Source organism: Glycine max, chromosome 20 (genome assembly GCF_000004515.6).
Source record: "Glycine max cultivar Williams 82 chromosome 20, Glycine_max_v4.0, whole genome shotgun sequence".
NCBI lineage: Eukaryota > Viridiplantae > Streptophyta > Magnoliopsida > Fabales > Fabaceae > Glycine > Glycine max.
In genome coordinates this window covers 33,079,835-33,096,890 of record NC_038256.2, presented here as the reverse complement: position 1 = coordinate 33,096,890, position 17,056 = coordinate 33,079,835, and the positions used below count along the sequence as shown (strand labels likewise).

At 31.1% G+C, this 17,056-nt stretch overlaps 1 protein-coding gene across 2 annotated transcripts; it reads right to left on the bottom strand.

Annotated features, from left to right (window-relative positions):
* Positions 1 to 790: 790 nt before the first annotated feature.
* Positions 791 to 5,201, bottom strand: LOC100788645 (eukaryotic translation initiation factor 3 subunit M-like). 2 transcript variants are annotated; one of them, NM_001255618.2, is given in 10 exon segments: positions 791 to 1,075; positions 1,974 to 2,043; positions 2,221 to 2,318; positions 2,396 to 2,505; positions 2,614 to 2,764; positions 3,176 to 3,314; positions 3,506 to 3,718; positions 3,815 to 3,953; positions 4,301 to 4,430; positions 5,003 to 5,192. In NM_001255618.2, coding segments are annotated over 10 exon segments (1,233 nt in total). In that variant the 5' UTR covers positions 5,096 to 5,192; the 3' UTR covers positions 791 to 985.
* Between the last annotated feature and the right edge of the window lie 11,855 nt (positions 5,202 to 17,056).

Sequence of the window (17,056 nt, the reverse complement as noted above, 5' to 3'; positions counted from 1 at the left end):
ATATTAATTTTATAAAATTATTATTATCTTTTATGTATTTATTGATTTTTATTAATATGTATAAAATAACCTTAAACAATATCTTTAAATATGTTGTATATTTAATAAATTATTATTTTTTTCTCTTACGGATCAAGTTGATCCGTAAGAGACTTACGGATTAACTTGATCCGGAAGTCTCTTACGGATCAACTTGATCCGAAACAATTTTACCATATTTTTAAAATGCTGGGTACACCAACAATAATGCTGGGTGCACCTAGCAACACTCTGAATTTATTCAGTACAACAAGCCAACTTAACTAAACTTATCCATTGACCCGTCGAATTGGTAGACTATGCGAGTTATGTACGTTGAGGAATTTAATCACGTAACCCAACCCATTTTAACTAGCCAAATTCAACTCATTTTGCCATTGTAGTTATAGTTTAGATTTAACCGCATAAAATGTTATACGTTTTGTTACTTAATAATTGTCATCTAGATTGCCTCTTTGGCATACATATCTCCATCTCGCCAAAAGTAAGGCAAACATACCCCTAAAAAATTCATCTCTTAAACAGAGCAATCGATCCCAATTAAACTATCTAGTCTAGTGTTGAAGCGAATTCCAAAATGCACTTTACGCTTCTCCTATAAATACAAGTATAAAGAAGTGTCAAGCACGCGTTGTAAGAGTGAAAATATACTAATATGAATTTGATAGTTGAATTGACTATGCAATCAGGGCAACAACAATCGCACTGGTTAACTTAGACGACAGAAAGATATTTAGAAATGAGGCTGGTCTAAATTAAAAATGGAAAAACTTCAATCAAAATGGCTCTGCCAAAGTTTAGTACAAATTAGAGTCACCAGCCAACTAAAATAAATGGAAAAATAAATTGCAACAAAGCAAATTACACTCTTATCCTCTGTTTAAGATAAAAAAATTCCACCTGGATAAAATCTAGATACTCAGATAATTGCTTCACTCAATCGTCCTCACCGAACTACCAAGCCTTGGGCTGCCTGGGACCCATCCTCCGTTATTTTGTTGGCCTGAATGGTACTGATCACATTTGCAATGTTTCCCTAGAAATAGGAAACAGGCAATTAAACATCATAGCAAATAAAAAATCAGTCACTTGTGTTGAAGCAACGCCATTCCATCAAATAAAAGTTGTTACGAAAAAAAATTCATCAATAAAAGGATATATTATGAAATCATAATTAAAATTGTATACACCACCAATATACTACATATATATATATATATATATATATATATATATATATAAACTTTAGTGATATTCTTGTTAATGAAAAAGTCATTAAGCATTTCAATATGCAGCATAATTCAAATCTTACAAAAATATTGGCCATTCATGATATTAAAGGTCATAAATTCAAGGCAGTTATTCATTGAAATTCTGATTAGCAAAAATTAACTTCCATAGTTCTTTTCCTCCAAAATTAAATTAATGAATTCAATTGTCAATTAAAAATAGGAATAGTACAAACACTTCGATGCATTATGATGTATCTAATTATAATTCAGAAAATTATGGACGAGAAATATTGGCCATTCATGATATTAAAGGTCATAAATTCAAGGCAGCTATTGATTGAAATTCTGATTAGCAAAAATTAACTTCCATAGTTCTTTTCCTCCAAAATTAAATTTATGAATTCAATTGTCAATTAAAAATAGGAATAGTACAAACACTTCGATGCATTATGATGTATCTAATTATAATTCAGAAAATTATGGACGAGAAATATTGGCCATTCATGATATTAAAGGTCATAAATTCAAGGCAGCTATTGATTGAAATTCTGATTAGCAAAAATTAACTTCCATAGTTCTTTTCCTCCAAAATTAAATTTATGAATTCAATTGTCAATTAAAAATAGGAATAGTACAAACACTTCGATGCATTATGATGTATCTAATTATAATTCAGAAAATTATGGACGAGAAATTCTTTACCCTCCATGTCACTAGCTTTGTTCTCAGTGCTTGCCATTGGTGCTGACCAAACACACGCTCAGTAGGATGACTGCACATTAAACATTTGCATTAAGTTAAATCATAGATAACAGCTAAATGAATTTTCAACTTGGGGGGATATATGATGCTGAACAAATATAACTATGGCCAATAGGTGCAACTGTTGAAGTCCATGTGTCCACAGAGTAGGGAGCTGAGAGAGACAAAAAATAGAGGTAGAGCATACCTGACAACTACAACTTGATTCATTTGGTCCATCTTACAGTCAATTAAGTTAGCAGTTAATCCTCTAACTACCCATAGTTCCACCTCATCATCACTGATCTGAAAGGGATGTCACAACATTTCAATTATGCTAGGAAGAACACAAATACAAACATAGAAACCAAAAATAAATTTACCTGAAGTGTGTCCCTAATAAGTTCATATGGAATTTGGCCAGATCCATCAGAGCTAAGATCCACCAATGACAAAAGCCTCATTTTGGCAATGCATTCTTCATGCACAAGGCCTAAAAGAGCATCATAACATCAAAACATTTAGATAGTAACATAAAGTAGAAAAGAACCCTGTATATGTAACTATTGATAAATGATAATCATTCATAAACAGTGCTTACCATAACTTTTCAACAAGGTGGAATTGGCAGCATGATAGTCTAAGTATGCATCCAGCCTCTGGGTAAGAAAAATCTTAAGAAGCTGATATAACAGAGCATATTTGGCATCCTTCTCCAGTTGTGTAACAGCAGGCAAGTCTAGTAAATCACACTACAACACAACAATCAACTTAGTGAATGCTCTTCAAGAACTTACTACAATCTTGGCCAAACATGACATTAAAAGTATTGGACTTAGATATACAAGAGTTAAATTAATAATGAGATCATTGAAAGCAACCAAAAGACAAATGGAAGTTCTAATTTCTAAATAAAGATGGCCTATAACAGCAAGAAAGCATCCTTATCAATCTACAGGTTTTAGTACTAAACAATTACGACATTTCACTGTTCCAAACTTCTAAGCAGAAAGACGAGCATTTTCTAAGCAAAGGAAGCAATCGAAAAAACAAATGAGGACATTAGTATTGACAACAGTAACTCATAAAACTAATTGAAAAATGTAGGAAACTGTTAGATCATACAATCTTTCAAACATCATAATTAGAATTAGATAAGGTACCTGAAATACGTCAGGTGCCCTCACAAATTCCACAATTGCACGTGCAGCCTCCTCCTTGGCTTCACTCAAAACATGTGAGTCATCTCCCGAAAAAGTTGCCAGATAACTGGTCAGGAACTTAAAAGCATCCTTTGACATGCTGAGATAAAATGAGATTCAATACTAATTACTATTTTTTGTATTAAAAAAAAAAAGATTGAAAGATGGAAGGCTGCTGTCTCAAGGGGGAGCAGTACTGATGAGAAGAAACTTAAGTGGTACTCCCACTCCGAAGAGGGGTAAGAGAACATTTCTAAAATTGATGTTAAAAGGAATCCACTTCTGCTATACCTTTTATTTTCCTTCAAAATATTAGAGACAGCAAGAAAGAGCTCTCTCTGTTCTGGTATCCCAATTTTCCAGTCTTTCAAGAAGTTATCAATCTTATTGAATGAAGGTATAATGTGTTCTGTGACTTTCCCATCAACAGCTAAATTCAGTAACTTCATGTAGACATAAAACTGGCAGTATGGAGTCTCCAAAAGGTTGTACAGGCTGATCATACTGTAAAGAAAAGAGAAGATATTTTAAAAACTAATATAAATAGTCACAGTAGCATGCATTACCAAAAATTTTAAACCTAGTAGCATGTGACATTACATCTTCAATCGCACAGCAGGCTTTTCATTTGGCTGCTGGAGTATTTTTGTAGTTATAACTTTTACAATCTCCATCACTTCATCTGGATTTTCGGTCTTTGTAACAAGATTGCAGATGATAGTGAAGATGGACTCTATATCTGGTACGAGAAATAACAGAACTTGTTAACAGACTCACATTCAGCTGGTAACATTAATGACAGATCCTATCAGCCTGAGCAGTCTCCATATAACATCAAATTGGATTCTAACAAGAAAGTGAGAAATGCAATACCCAAAAAGGAAGCTGCAAAGGCAACATAATCAAGAAAAGGGGCTGAGAGAATATTACACATCAACAATGCCATATACAAACCAAAGTAGCAGAGTTGGGAAAGGCTCCAGCTCAGATGATTGCACAAAACATACACGCCACATAGAATTCATGTTTTTCATCAAGGCAAGAGGAATGCAACACCAAGAGCAGAGGTAAAACAGATGACTCTACCTTTTTCAGAAACCTTCGAGAAAATCAATTCAGCAGAGGTAATCATCAATGATGCTAGCTCCAACCACTTTCCCATAACAATGAATTCTTCAGCCTCCACGCAGAGTCTGCTAACTTGGGGCTCAGCAACCTGACAAACCAAGATGGGAAACACTAAATTCACAAATAATACAAGCACCAAATTAAAACAACACAAATGCGCTTACATATAACAAGATGCATTAGTGCACAGAGCAGCAATAAAAGAAAATAATCTAGCACCGACAAACCCTAAAAATACACACAAAAATTACTATTCCCAATATTTCTAAATCAACCTCTCTCACATCCAACCTACCAATGTATCTGACTATTATATAAAATTCCCTGCCTTTCATTTTCTAAACATCGCCGTGAATCTCGGAAAATTCTACAACACCAAACGACGACACAGACAAGTCCTCACAAACACACCATAACTTAAAACTCTATCATAAGTCACCGAGTTTTACAAAATCAGATTCAATTTTAAGCTCCACGAGCATTACCACTTAGCAGATACACAGCGCATCGTGAATAAAACCGTTACGTCCCTAGCAGATAATCAGAAGTAAAAATCTCACATCTTAACCAACAAATAAGCACAATAACCGAACCACTCACAGTTAGAGCCAAGAAAAAGGCCAGAAAAGGGTTAGAGAGAAGAAAGAGGAAGAAAGTAACCTCGGGACCGGCATCGGCCCAGGCAAGTTCAGAGGCGAATCGAACGACGGAGAGTGCAGCGTCTTCTTCGGAGGTTGGCACCACAGTCGCCATGTTTTCTGTAACTGCGAGGTTCTAAACCCTAGCTAGCTCGCGCCGCAGAGAACACGATGTGAGCGCAACCAAAACCCCGGCGTAAAAGAAAGAGAATAATAAGGAATGCTGTGATTAGAGAATAACAAATTATAAGATTTTTTTCAAATTAAAAATTATTTAGATAAAATAAAAATACAACATACTAATGTAAAAAATACACGACTAACTAAATTTGAAGTTCCTAAATTTTTACAAAATTTAATTTTTAGTTCTTAAATTTTTATTTTACTGATCAATTTTTTTCAATTTTTTATTAGGATTTTAAATTCTTAAACTTTTGTTTGATTAATTAATATCTCTAAACTTATAAAATTTAAATTTTTAATCTTTAAATAAAAAATTGAACTCATTATTTTATTTATTTAATAAAATTTTAAGAACTAAAATAAAATTTTTCAAAAATTAAAAAACTAAAACCCTTAATAAAAAAATAAAACTAAAAACTTTTACTTAGTTAACCTTAAAATATATTTGTTAGCCCTTAGCCCCTTTTTTATCTTTATTTTTTGTTTTTAGTCTCTTATAATTTTCTTTTTTACTATTTTAGTTTCTCATATTGTTCTATTTCCCTTTTGTTTTAGAAGATGTTTAATAGAGATGAGTGAAATAGAAAAAATAAAAATAAAAGAGATAATTTAAAATAGGAGAAATAAAATTGAATGTTAAGTTGTTGGTTTGAAGATAAGTTTAGAAATAAAGTGAAAATAATATTATGATTGAAATACCATTATACCCTTAATATAAAGTCACTTGACTGGTAATAAAAAAGACAAAAATTGAATAAAAATATCAATGTACGAGTGAAAGAATGAGATCCACTAATTAGATATTATTTTTTTATAAATCTGTTGCACTAAACACTAAGGTAACTATTTCCGTCTGTGCTAATTAATTTTCGTCGCCTAAAACAAACAAGACCGTTAATTCCTGACGTAAATTTTAACAGTGATAAAGTGACGAGTATAAACTTTTTGGAAAAAAAAATTAAAATGTTTGTTTTTGTAACATATATGGTTGTTTTAAAAAATCAGGTGTTCTGAGTTTTGATTTTGTTTTTGTTGCTTTTTTTAATAATTGTAATATTTTTGGTGATTTTGATCTGCCAGAAAATTTACAATAGTTAAAAACCGCGAGAAGCATAAACATAAAATTTCCAAGCAAAAATTCTACTCTCTTTTTTTTTAACAAGAACACAAATTCTACTTATCGCTTTGTTTCTTAACAATTGATATTAATGTTAGAGACTAAAAATAAAACAAAATAATTTATGAGGACTGAAAATGTAAAAAGATAAAAATATCATCGATTAAAATTGATAATTTTTCTTACTAGGGATCCAAAGTAAAAATTTAAATAAATTCGGGACTAAAAATATAATTAACTCAAATAAATTTATGAGTAACTAAACTCATAAAAATCAACATAATGAAAGATATAAAACATATAGTTTTCCTTTGTAATATGTTATCAACATAAAAAGTTATTAAAAACTTTCTTTTTTTTATGTGAGTAACACATATATTTTACTAAAAAAAAATCTCATAATTTTTTCCTTCGAGGACAATTTTGTTCTAGACAAACGAATACTAAATATAAGTACATCTTCCGATAAGGATTTAACCCTTAGTTTATCACATTGTGAAAAAACTAATCTTTTCACTAATAAAAGAATAGCTCTTTTGACTAATAAAAGAATAACTCTTTTCAATTATTCTGTTAAAAAAAACTCTTCCAAATATTGATTTAATTGGTATGCATAAAGAATTTTTAACACCATCAACCAATCACATAATCTCATATTTAAAAAAAAAATCATCCTAACTATCTTAAAAGACATTCATATTATGAATTGTAATTGTTTTACACTATAACAATTCCAAAAAAAAAAGTGAATAACAATTAAACTCTTCAATTATATTAAATTTTTTTCTTTTCATTTGTAAATTTATTTACTAAATTTCCTATTTTAATTATAATAATAATCTAAAATAATTTATATTATAATTAAAATTATTCATTATAAATTCAAAATATAATTTATATTTCTAAAAATAATTATTACTTATAAATTTTAATTATAGCATTATTTATATATTTAAAAATAATTATTTATAATGATTGAATAAAAATGTTCACCATGTGCGGTAATGCAAAACTAAAATACTAATTATATGTAATAAAAATATATCCATATGTTATTACATTTTAAATATAAATAATAAATAAATACATATACAACTTAGAGAATGAAACTTAAATCGCGCAATCTTCACTCCCTTAATTAAAACATTATCAATATTTTTTCTATCTTATCTTTTTGAGTATATCTCCACAACTAATTAAACTCTTAACTATCTTATTTTTATCTTTATATGTATAATTGATTTTTTTAATCCTTTATTTTTTTTAATATACACTCTTTAATTAAATTTAAACAATTTTTTAATAGTAGTTATCAAAAAATATAATCAGGAGTGAGAGTCTCACTCTTCCACTCTTTTATTAACATTCTCAATGCTCTTTCTATTTTTTCTTCTTTTAAAGTTGCATTTCACTAAGTAATTCTGCAATTAGCCAAAAACTTTCTCCCGTAATCATATAAAATTATCTCTTATTTTTCTTTTTATCTTAGTACATTTTATCTCTATTCTAAATTAAATTTTAATATTTTTCTCTTAAATAATCTATTCTCAAAATTCAATATTTTTATAGTATATTTAAAATATAATTTATATATATAAATTATTTATTATAAGATTTAATTATAATATTACTTACATGTTTAAATTTTTTGTTTATTATAAATTTTAATTTTATAAATATAAGGGTTTATCTTATATATTGCATATCTTAAAATACTGATTATTTATAAATAAGTTGTAAATAGTATTGCCATTTGATTGTATATGGACATTATCGAAAAAGATTATAATTTATTTTGTTTTAATACAAGTTTAACATTTTTTTCTAGAACGCATATGGGTATTATTGTTAAATTATAAAATACTAATATTATAATTATTTTAGAAATTTTTTTGGCTTAAAAAACTGGCTTTTAGATATATTCTGCTCTTTTTTATAACTTAAATTAATATATTTTTAAGTCTCTCATCAAATCCAATTATTAACTTAAAATAATATCCCTATCAAAAAAACTTAAAATAATATTTTTTTGAACCATTGGATGAACACTCCATATTTATGATACTTATGAATTAGATTTTATATTCCTCTCTTTAGACCATTTTTATTGTTTTCATCGTGACATTGTACGAAATATCCATCAACAATTAATTTTCATCGAAGAACCTGATTGACATTTTTAGTAGGATCACTTTTTTAATCATATTTTTTTCATTCATAAAACTCAAACTCAAAATCATGTTTAAGAACATCCAATCCAATAACACTTGGGCATATTAGTTTCTTTTTCTTTTTTGTGTTTGTAAAAGTTACAAATGTTTTCAGAATTTTGCTGATTTTGGAAGAAGTTATCTTCTATACACTGCTATGCTTATAAACCTATTATGGTAGTTAGTTAATATTTCTTGTTTTGTTATTAATTGATGGCATGAATTTCAAAGTTCTAAATGTTAAATGCTCATATAACTAACTAATGAATTATTCTATAAAATAGCTATAAATTAGGTAGGGTCTTGTTCCTAGGTATTTTGATTCACATTTCATGTGAATGTTGCAACAAATAGTTATTTTGCAAGATTGACCACAAAAGTACTAATAAAATTGAACTTGTTGGTGATGATCAAGCTCGTATTTTATAAAGACACGAGTTCAAATCTCCCTGTCAATGTAAAGACTTTTTTAACCAATCATTTATAAATATCTCAAGAAATATTTTTTAAGCTTCGAGGGTTTGTCTTGACCCTAGTGAAACCCCAACATCCAACTAACCTAATTTTTTTATGCTAAAATATGTTTGTGATCCCTGATATATATCCAATTTTTGTTTTTGATCCTTGATAAAAAAAAATCTGCTTTTGCTCCCTGATATTTGAAAAGTTTTGCTTTTGATCCTTGCCATTAGGATTTCTTTGGTAAAGTGTCTAATCACGTAGAAAAGAGCGTCCAGTTTGGCGGTTCATTAACATAGGTTATGTTGTAATTGTAACTATTTTTTGTTTTTCTATTGTAGTTGTTTTTGGTTAGACATTTAGTTGTTGTCTCCTTTGTAAGAAGCTCTGTATTATGGGTTCAGAGAGCTTGAAATTGTTTTGAACCCTTTCATTGTAAACTCTTGTATTTGCAATAAACTTAACAATTTTGCACGATATCTCTATTCTCCTTCTATCATCTTTGTGTTTCCTATCTGAATAGAATTTCTCAATTCTTCCCAACAAATTGGTATCAAAGCTTCTATTCAATATCAATTTTGCATTTGTTTCGTGGTAGATCAAGCCATATATGATCAACCATTCTATTTGTTATCTGTTCGTGTTGCGTCTTTAAGATTATATCAAGAAGATGATCAACACAATTAAGATTGAAAAATTGACAGGGAAGAATAGCTTTAACCTTTAGCACATAAAGATGCAAGCCTTGTTGAAAGAACAAGGCATCTAGGCTCCTCTCTCTGATCAACTGTCAAAGATTGATAAGTCAATGCTTAAGTTACAAGAGGAAAAGGCACATTCGCTAATTCTCTTATCTTGGTCTGATGAGGTTCTTTATGAAGTTCTGGAGAACTTACTACTATTGGTCTTTGTCTCAAATTGGAGAAACTCTTCATGATGAAATCAATTTGCAACAAGTTTTTTTTCTCTGAAATGACCTTTGTTTGGCCTCCAAATGAGGGAAGGTACACCATTGAAGGAACATCTTGATGAGTTAAACTATGTTCTGATGGAGCTACATGACATTGATGTCGAGATGGAAGACAAAGATTTGTCAATGATTCTATTAGCCTTTCTTCCTCCCTCCTATGAGAATTTTGTAAGTTCTCTTAGTGTAGGTAAGGACTACATTACACTTTAAGAAGTCAAGTGTAGTCTCTATTTTAGAGAGCTTCGACTAAAGGTGTCTGGAATGGTGATAAAGTCTTTAGGTTCGGATTATCGGTAACTAATTCTACTAAAGGGTAGAAGAAAAACAAAAGAAAAGGTGGCAAGAAGAGAAAAGCTTATCCTAAGGACATCTGTAATTACTACAAAGAATTGCATAATTGGAAGTGAGACTATCCAAAGAAAGCAAATAAAGATTGTGTGCTTCTGTTGTTCAGAATGACTCTTCATCGAAAAGCGATTTGGTTCTAGCTGTTGGTGAACAACTACAACAACATTATGAACAATGAATGCTAGACTCAGGTTGTTCTAATCATATGTGTCCACATAAACATTGGTTTGTGACATATGAGAAAAAGTTTGGTGGTAACATTCTCAAGGGTAACAATGTTCCTTGTAAGTTTGTAGGTATAGGTTCTGTACAAATCAGAATGCATAATGGTATTGTTAGAACCTTGACTAAAATTTGTCATGTTTTAGAGCTTGAGAAAAATCTTGTATCTGTAGGTGTCATGGATTCAAAAGGTTTTTCTTGTTGGGTTGAAAGTGGAGTTATGCATATGAGAGGGAAAGGGGAGTCTGTGGTAAGGTAGGGAACCAAATAAGGAAATTTGTACATCTTTTAGGGGTCTACTATGACAGACTCTGTCTTTGCTGTTTCATAATCTGGAAGTCATGCATCCAATGGTTCGTTTAGTAATTATATATGGCATCTGTATCTGGGCCACATGAATGAAAAAGGTTTGGATATTTTGAACAAGTTAGACTTACTTGGAAATCATAAGGTTGAACCTCTTTAGTTTTGTGAGCATTGTGTCTATGGGAAACAACATCACATGAAGTTTACAAAGGTCATGCGCACAACAAAGGTCATGTTGGACTACGTCCATTTTGATTGTTGGGTGTTGGACAAGTGGCCTCAATAACTTAAGAGGGGGTGAATTAAGTTTCAAAATTTTCCACTAACAAACTTTTAACCCCCTTCTAAATGATAGGCTCAAAATACAGAAGAAGAAGTAGCAATCAATTTAATAATGTTCTTTAAACATGCAAGACAAAATTGATTGCAATAACATAAATGAGATAAGGGAAGAGAGAAATGAAAACTTGATTTATACTGATTCGGCCACGTACCGTGCCTACGTTCAGTCCTCAAGCAACCCACTTGAGATTTTCCACTATTTCTGTAAATCCTTTGCAGACTTTGAACTCACTCTTGATTACAATTCTCACAATCTAAGAGACAAACAGTCTCTTGATTACAATAGACTTTCTGATGAACAAAAAGATTTATCTCCTTTAGAGTTGATGATACAAATTGAAGTTCCTAGAGGAATTTATCTCTTTTAGAGATGATATACAATTTGAAGTTCCTAGATGAAATCTCAATAGATTTGCAAGTGTTTGCCCAAGATTTGTTGAGAGAGCATTTGACAATAAAGTTCTCTTAGAATATATCTCACTTGCTTTTCAAAGTCATACACACATATATATAGGCCCTTCGTGCCTTTTTAAAATGGTTTGAAGAGATGTGTCTTTTCAAAAAGTTTTTTCTGAAATTCTTCATTGGTAATCGATTACAGGTTTCTGGTAATCGATTACACAATTATATTTTGAAGGGTCATGTCTTTTCAAAGTGTTTTCTAAAGTGTCGTTGCTGATAATCGATAACAAACATCTGGTAATCGATTACATGATTCAAATTCAAAACCCTTTTTAAAAACTATTTTTCAAAATTGACTTTTGGTAATCGATTACACTGCCTGGTAATCGGTTACCAGAGCCTTGATCTCTTGGAAACACTTTGTTTTAAGGCAAAAGCTTGATCTTGAATTAATCTTGAAACAATGCTTGTTTGTTGAAGCAACCTTGTATTAATCTTGAATCAATGCTTAACTTTTGAATGTTTGTTGAAGTAATTTTGTTTGATTATTCTTTGGCATCATCAAAATCATGTATTCACACATTCACATTCTTCCCCTTTTTTATGATGATAATTATTATCAAATGAATTCTTTTCGGCATCATCAAAACCTACATGATTCACATTGAGGGCCTTTGTGAGTTCCATCACTGGGAGGGGCAAGGTATTTTCTCTCCATCATTGATGATTACTCCAGGATGACATGGGTATTCATAATTAAGCAAAAATTTGGAATTTTATTCTACTAAATTCAATGAATTATGTAGAGATAAAGGCCTAGCAAGACAAAATATTGCATGTTATATTCCACATCAAAATGGAGTAGCTGAAAGAATGAACATGACCTTCTTGGAAAAGGCCATATGCATGCTATCAAATTTAGGCTTGAATAAGAGTTTTTGGGTTGAGGCAGTTAACACAACATGCCATCTCGTGAATTACTCGTCATCTATTGCCATAGACTTCAAGACCCCTATTGAGGTGTGGTCTAATAAAATAGTCGGTTTCACTATATTATGATGAACAATGGTTGAGTCTTCCCCTAGAAAAAGAAACTACAAGTTACTGGAGGTTCTTCCTTTTTGAAACATGCCCACTTTTTGTTAGATATCCATGCATTTTTAATAATAATATATCTAATTTGACATGACTATATATAATTCACTTATTATTTATCTAACATACAATTAATTCATACTTTTATAATGAAAAGTACAAACTTAAAATTAAAAAGTGCATGTTGGTAACTATTTATTGGTCGGTGAAGTTCCCATTATGCTTGTGACATCTTCCTGATCTTATCGTGGAACGTGTCTCCCCTCAAATAATTATACTCAATACTAAAGGTGTTTGGATGTCTAACATACTATCACATAAGTAAAGGTAAGTTAGACCCAGAGCCAAGAAATGATTCTTTATGGGCTATGAAGATTGAGTCAAAGGATTTTGAGTCTAGTCTCCATCTGAAACAAATTATGAGTAGAGTTGTCATCTTTGACGAACTCTCTATGCTGCATTCTAAATTTGTTAAAGATTTGGCCAAGGCTAAAGATGTAACTAAGCAAGTGGAGTTTGAGAGCTTCATAATTAGAAACATTAGTAATCATAAATAGTTTGAAGCACCTAATGAGACTAATCAAGATCTTCAAATGCACCCTCAACATCATAATTTAGCACCAGTTGAGGGGAATGGCTAGACGAGTCAAAACCATTTGAAGGAGCCCAAAACCATAACACCCAAAAAGTCACAAAGGCAAATTAAAGCTCCTGAAAGATATGGTTTTAATATAGTGCCTTATGCGCTATAGTAAAAAAAGTTGGTCAAGTCGAACCAACCACTTATCAGGAAGCAATTTCATGTTGTGAAGTTAAGGAGTGGATGATGGCTATGAATGAAGAGATGAAATCCCTTAAGAAAAACTAGACTTAGGATTTAGTTGAGCTACCTGAAGGTAGACAAGTAGTGAGGTGCAAGTGGATTTTCAAGAAGAAATTTGAATCTTCCACTACAGAAGTCATTCGTTATAAAGCATGTGTGGTAGCTAAGGGCTAAAGTTAGAAGGAAGGTATGGACTATAATGAAATATTCTCTCTAGTAGTTTGACACACCTTTATACGTGTTTTTCTAATCTAGACATGGAGTTAGAGCAACCTGATGTCAAAACTGCCTTTCTCCATGGAAGACTAGAGGAGACATTCTAATGCAACAACTTGGAGGTTTTGAGGTGGAAAGAAAGGAAAATTTTGCTTGTAGATTGAAGAGGCATCTTTATGGGCTGAAGCAATCACCAAGGTAGTGGTACAAAAGATTTAATGAGTTCACTGTCTCTTATAGGTACATCAAAAGTCCTTATGACTCGTGTTTATCATAACAAGGTGGAGGATGGTTCCCACATCTATCTTCTACTCTATGTGAACGATATGCTCATAGCATCTCAAAATTTGTTGGCAATTTAGAAGCTGAAGTCACTACTCAGTAATGAATTTGAGATGAAGGACATGGAAGCTACTGAAAAGATTATAGGCATGGAGATCAAGACGGATCGAGTCCAGAAAAAACTCTTTCTATGTTAGAAGAAATACATTCAAAAGTGTTGAATCATTTTGGGATGACATCTACAAAACCAATATGTACTCTTCTGATAGCGTCCATTCATATATCTTAACTCAATATTACTCGGTCATAACTAGAGAAGGAATACATGTCTCATGTTCCTTATGCAAGTGTTGTTAGGTAGTCTCATGTATGCTATGGTATACACTAGACTATACCTAGCACAAGCATTCAATGTTATGAGTAGGTATATGGGTAATCTTAGGAAGGAACATTGGAAAGTTGTGAAACGTATATTCAATTACCTTTAGGGTACAATTGATATTGGACTCATCTACCATAGAGACACATCTTGTGTTCTTTTTGGTTACTTAGTTGCTAACTATTCTATATATTTGGATGCAAAGTAATATTGATAAGGTACGCATTCACGATTTACAACTCTCTTGTCAATTGGAAGGTAACACTTCAGCCCACAATGGCTTTATCCACCACAGATGTAGAGTACATGGCTCTAGTAGAAGTAACAAAAGAATGAATTTGGTTGAAAGGTTTGATTAGCAATCTTGGATTCCACAAGAAAATGCTATAATTTTCTATGACAATCTGAGTGAATTTTGTTTAGCCAAGGATCAAGTCCATCATGAGAGGACTAAACATATTGACATCAAATACCACTTCATCTGTTCTAAGAAGAGGGTTAAGATCTAGAAAGTTGATACAAGGGAGAATCCAACTGATATGTTCATGAAGTTTGTTCCAAGAAGCAAGTTCATGCACTATTTGTATCTACTTAATGTAGATTGCTAGAGATGAACTAAGTAACTTATAATTCATAAATGTTATTGAACTGAGTTACAGTGGTCATCTGATCCAATACTCTTGTCTTTTATATTGGTCGTCTAATCTTTTGTAATCTAGTGGAACGTACAGTCACATAAAAGGAAGCATTCAATCTGGTGGTTCATTAACATAAGTTGTGTTGCAATTGTAACTATTTTTCATTTTTTTATTGTAACCGTTTTCGGTTAGATATTTAGTTGTTGTCTCCTTTATAAAGATTTTTGTAATATAGGTTCAGAGATTTGGGAGTGATTTGAACCCTTTCATTGTAATTTATGTTATTCACTATCAACTTAACAATTTTGTGCGATATCTCTCTTATCTTTCTATCATCTTTGCTTCCTTGTCTGAATATAATTTTTTGAATCTTCCTAACACTAATATCCAATTCAAATAGATCTAGCATCACCACCACCACTGTTTATCATCAAATTGTGCCACCAACACCACCAACCAGCATCCACGTGTGCCGCCATCGCCATCAACGACCAACACCGTCATCGCATAACTGCACCACCCCCTTAACCAATAAATCTAGTTGCGCACCAACCCTGTCACCCTTCTCTGGCGTTGGGGGTTACCTTTACCTCAAGATCTAATGTTGGCACGACCCTTATAAGCATTGTCGAGTGCTGCTTGCACCCAACCCTGAAGACGTTGTGCCACCTAGACCATCTCAGCGCCACTGTGTGCAACCTACCTTAGAGATTTGGGACATCACACTAGAGCATGGGAACTAGATTTTCTAGGCCAAGGGTTGTCCTTGCCTTTTGAAGATCTGACCCCTCATTATAATAAGGAAAGGGCTACATCAAATGGAAATGCTTCTTCATGGGGCTTCAAAGATGAAATGAAACCATGGGCCAATAAGCTTGTGTACTCTATTGATTTGTGGCAAGATCAAGTTCGATACTTCATAGAAGATGTTAGTGTTAGTGACATTTTGTTTGATTGCAACCATTTGGTTTTTCATTTTAGTTAATGTTTTGCTTAAACTATGTGTTGAAAAATGCACCACATTGGTTCATATATGAGTATTTATTTTAGTTAATGTTTTGCTGATATGGGTAGGTAGTTGATATATATATATATATATATATATATATATATTCCATTTAAACAATTAGATCTTTTTCTTTCTCGTTTAATTGATTATGGTGATTTTTAACGGCAAAAAATTATAATTTAAAATTCTAAATCATTATTGATGATTTTAAAATCGTCACAAATCATATTTTTAAAAAGTTAACAATCGCATTATCAACTAATGGAGAAATTCTAAGGGTAGGGATAAAAAACAAAATTTTTCAAATATCAAGAAGTAAAGTGAAGAAAAATATACCAGAGATTAAAAACAAAAGTCAGATATATATCAAAGATGATAAATATATTTTATTCAACTTTTTAATTAGAAAAAAAAATTCAATATTAGCTACAAATTAACTACAAGTTTCTTTGTAGTTAATTTCATAACTTCTTATAGTGTAAAAATTTATAAAGGAAATGAAATTCACTCGCCTTTAATAGATTCATGGATTTATTTTTGTCTACAAACAATCTAAAATATATCTTATTTTTCAAAAAATCTTCAACTTTGTCGCTTACTATTAGTTTAGTCCCAATTACGATTATATTGTTCTTTTAAACTACCCTTAGTTATAATTTTTACTTTCTTCAAATAACTAAATATCTTATTCTCATATACATGGACACCAAATTAAATTTTCATGTATTCAAATGCCTCTGTATAATTAAATTTAGTTTTTTTTGGAAATGACCTAACTTTGTGAAGCTTGACTATTCTAAAAGCTTTTTTTTCGTAAGCATGCTCTTCCATAAAGGTTTTTTGTATCACACTTTGAAAAGGAAGAAAATATACATATTCTTATTTCCTTATCTCATTCTTATTTGTTAGGAGGTTGTTTGTCCTTTTCAATCTACTATCTTTCTATATACTTGATATTCGTAATCACACACCCCTTTTTAATTTACTCTCTTTTACTTTTATCTCTAAATTAATTATAGTATATTTTTAAAAATTATCAATAATTAAATCAATATTATATAAAAAATTTAATTTC

What these genes read in the sequence shown, in the direction of transcription:
- LOC100788645 (XM_041013053.1), bottom strand. Translation starts at nt 5,095, where the DNA reads ATGGCGACTGTGGTGCCAACCTCCGAAGAAGACGCTGCACTCTCCGTC. An exon ending in ATTTTGAAGGAAAATAAAAG is followed by an intron (nt 3,315 to 3,505) that starts GTATAGCAGAAG and finishes ATTTTATCTCAG; the next exon opens with CATGTCAAAGGATGCTTTTA. An exon ending in GGGCACCTGACGTATTTCAG is followed by an intron (nt 2,765 to 3,175) that starts GTACCTTATCTA and finishes GTTGTGTTGTAG; the next exon opens with TGTGATTTACTAGACTTGCC.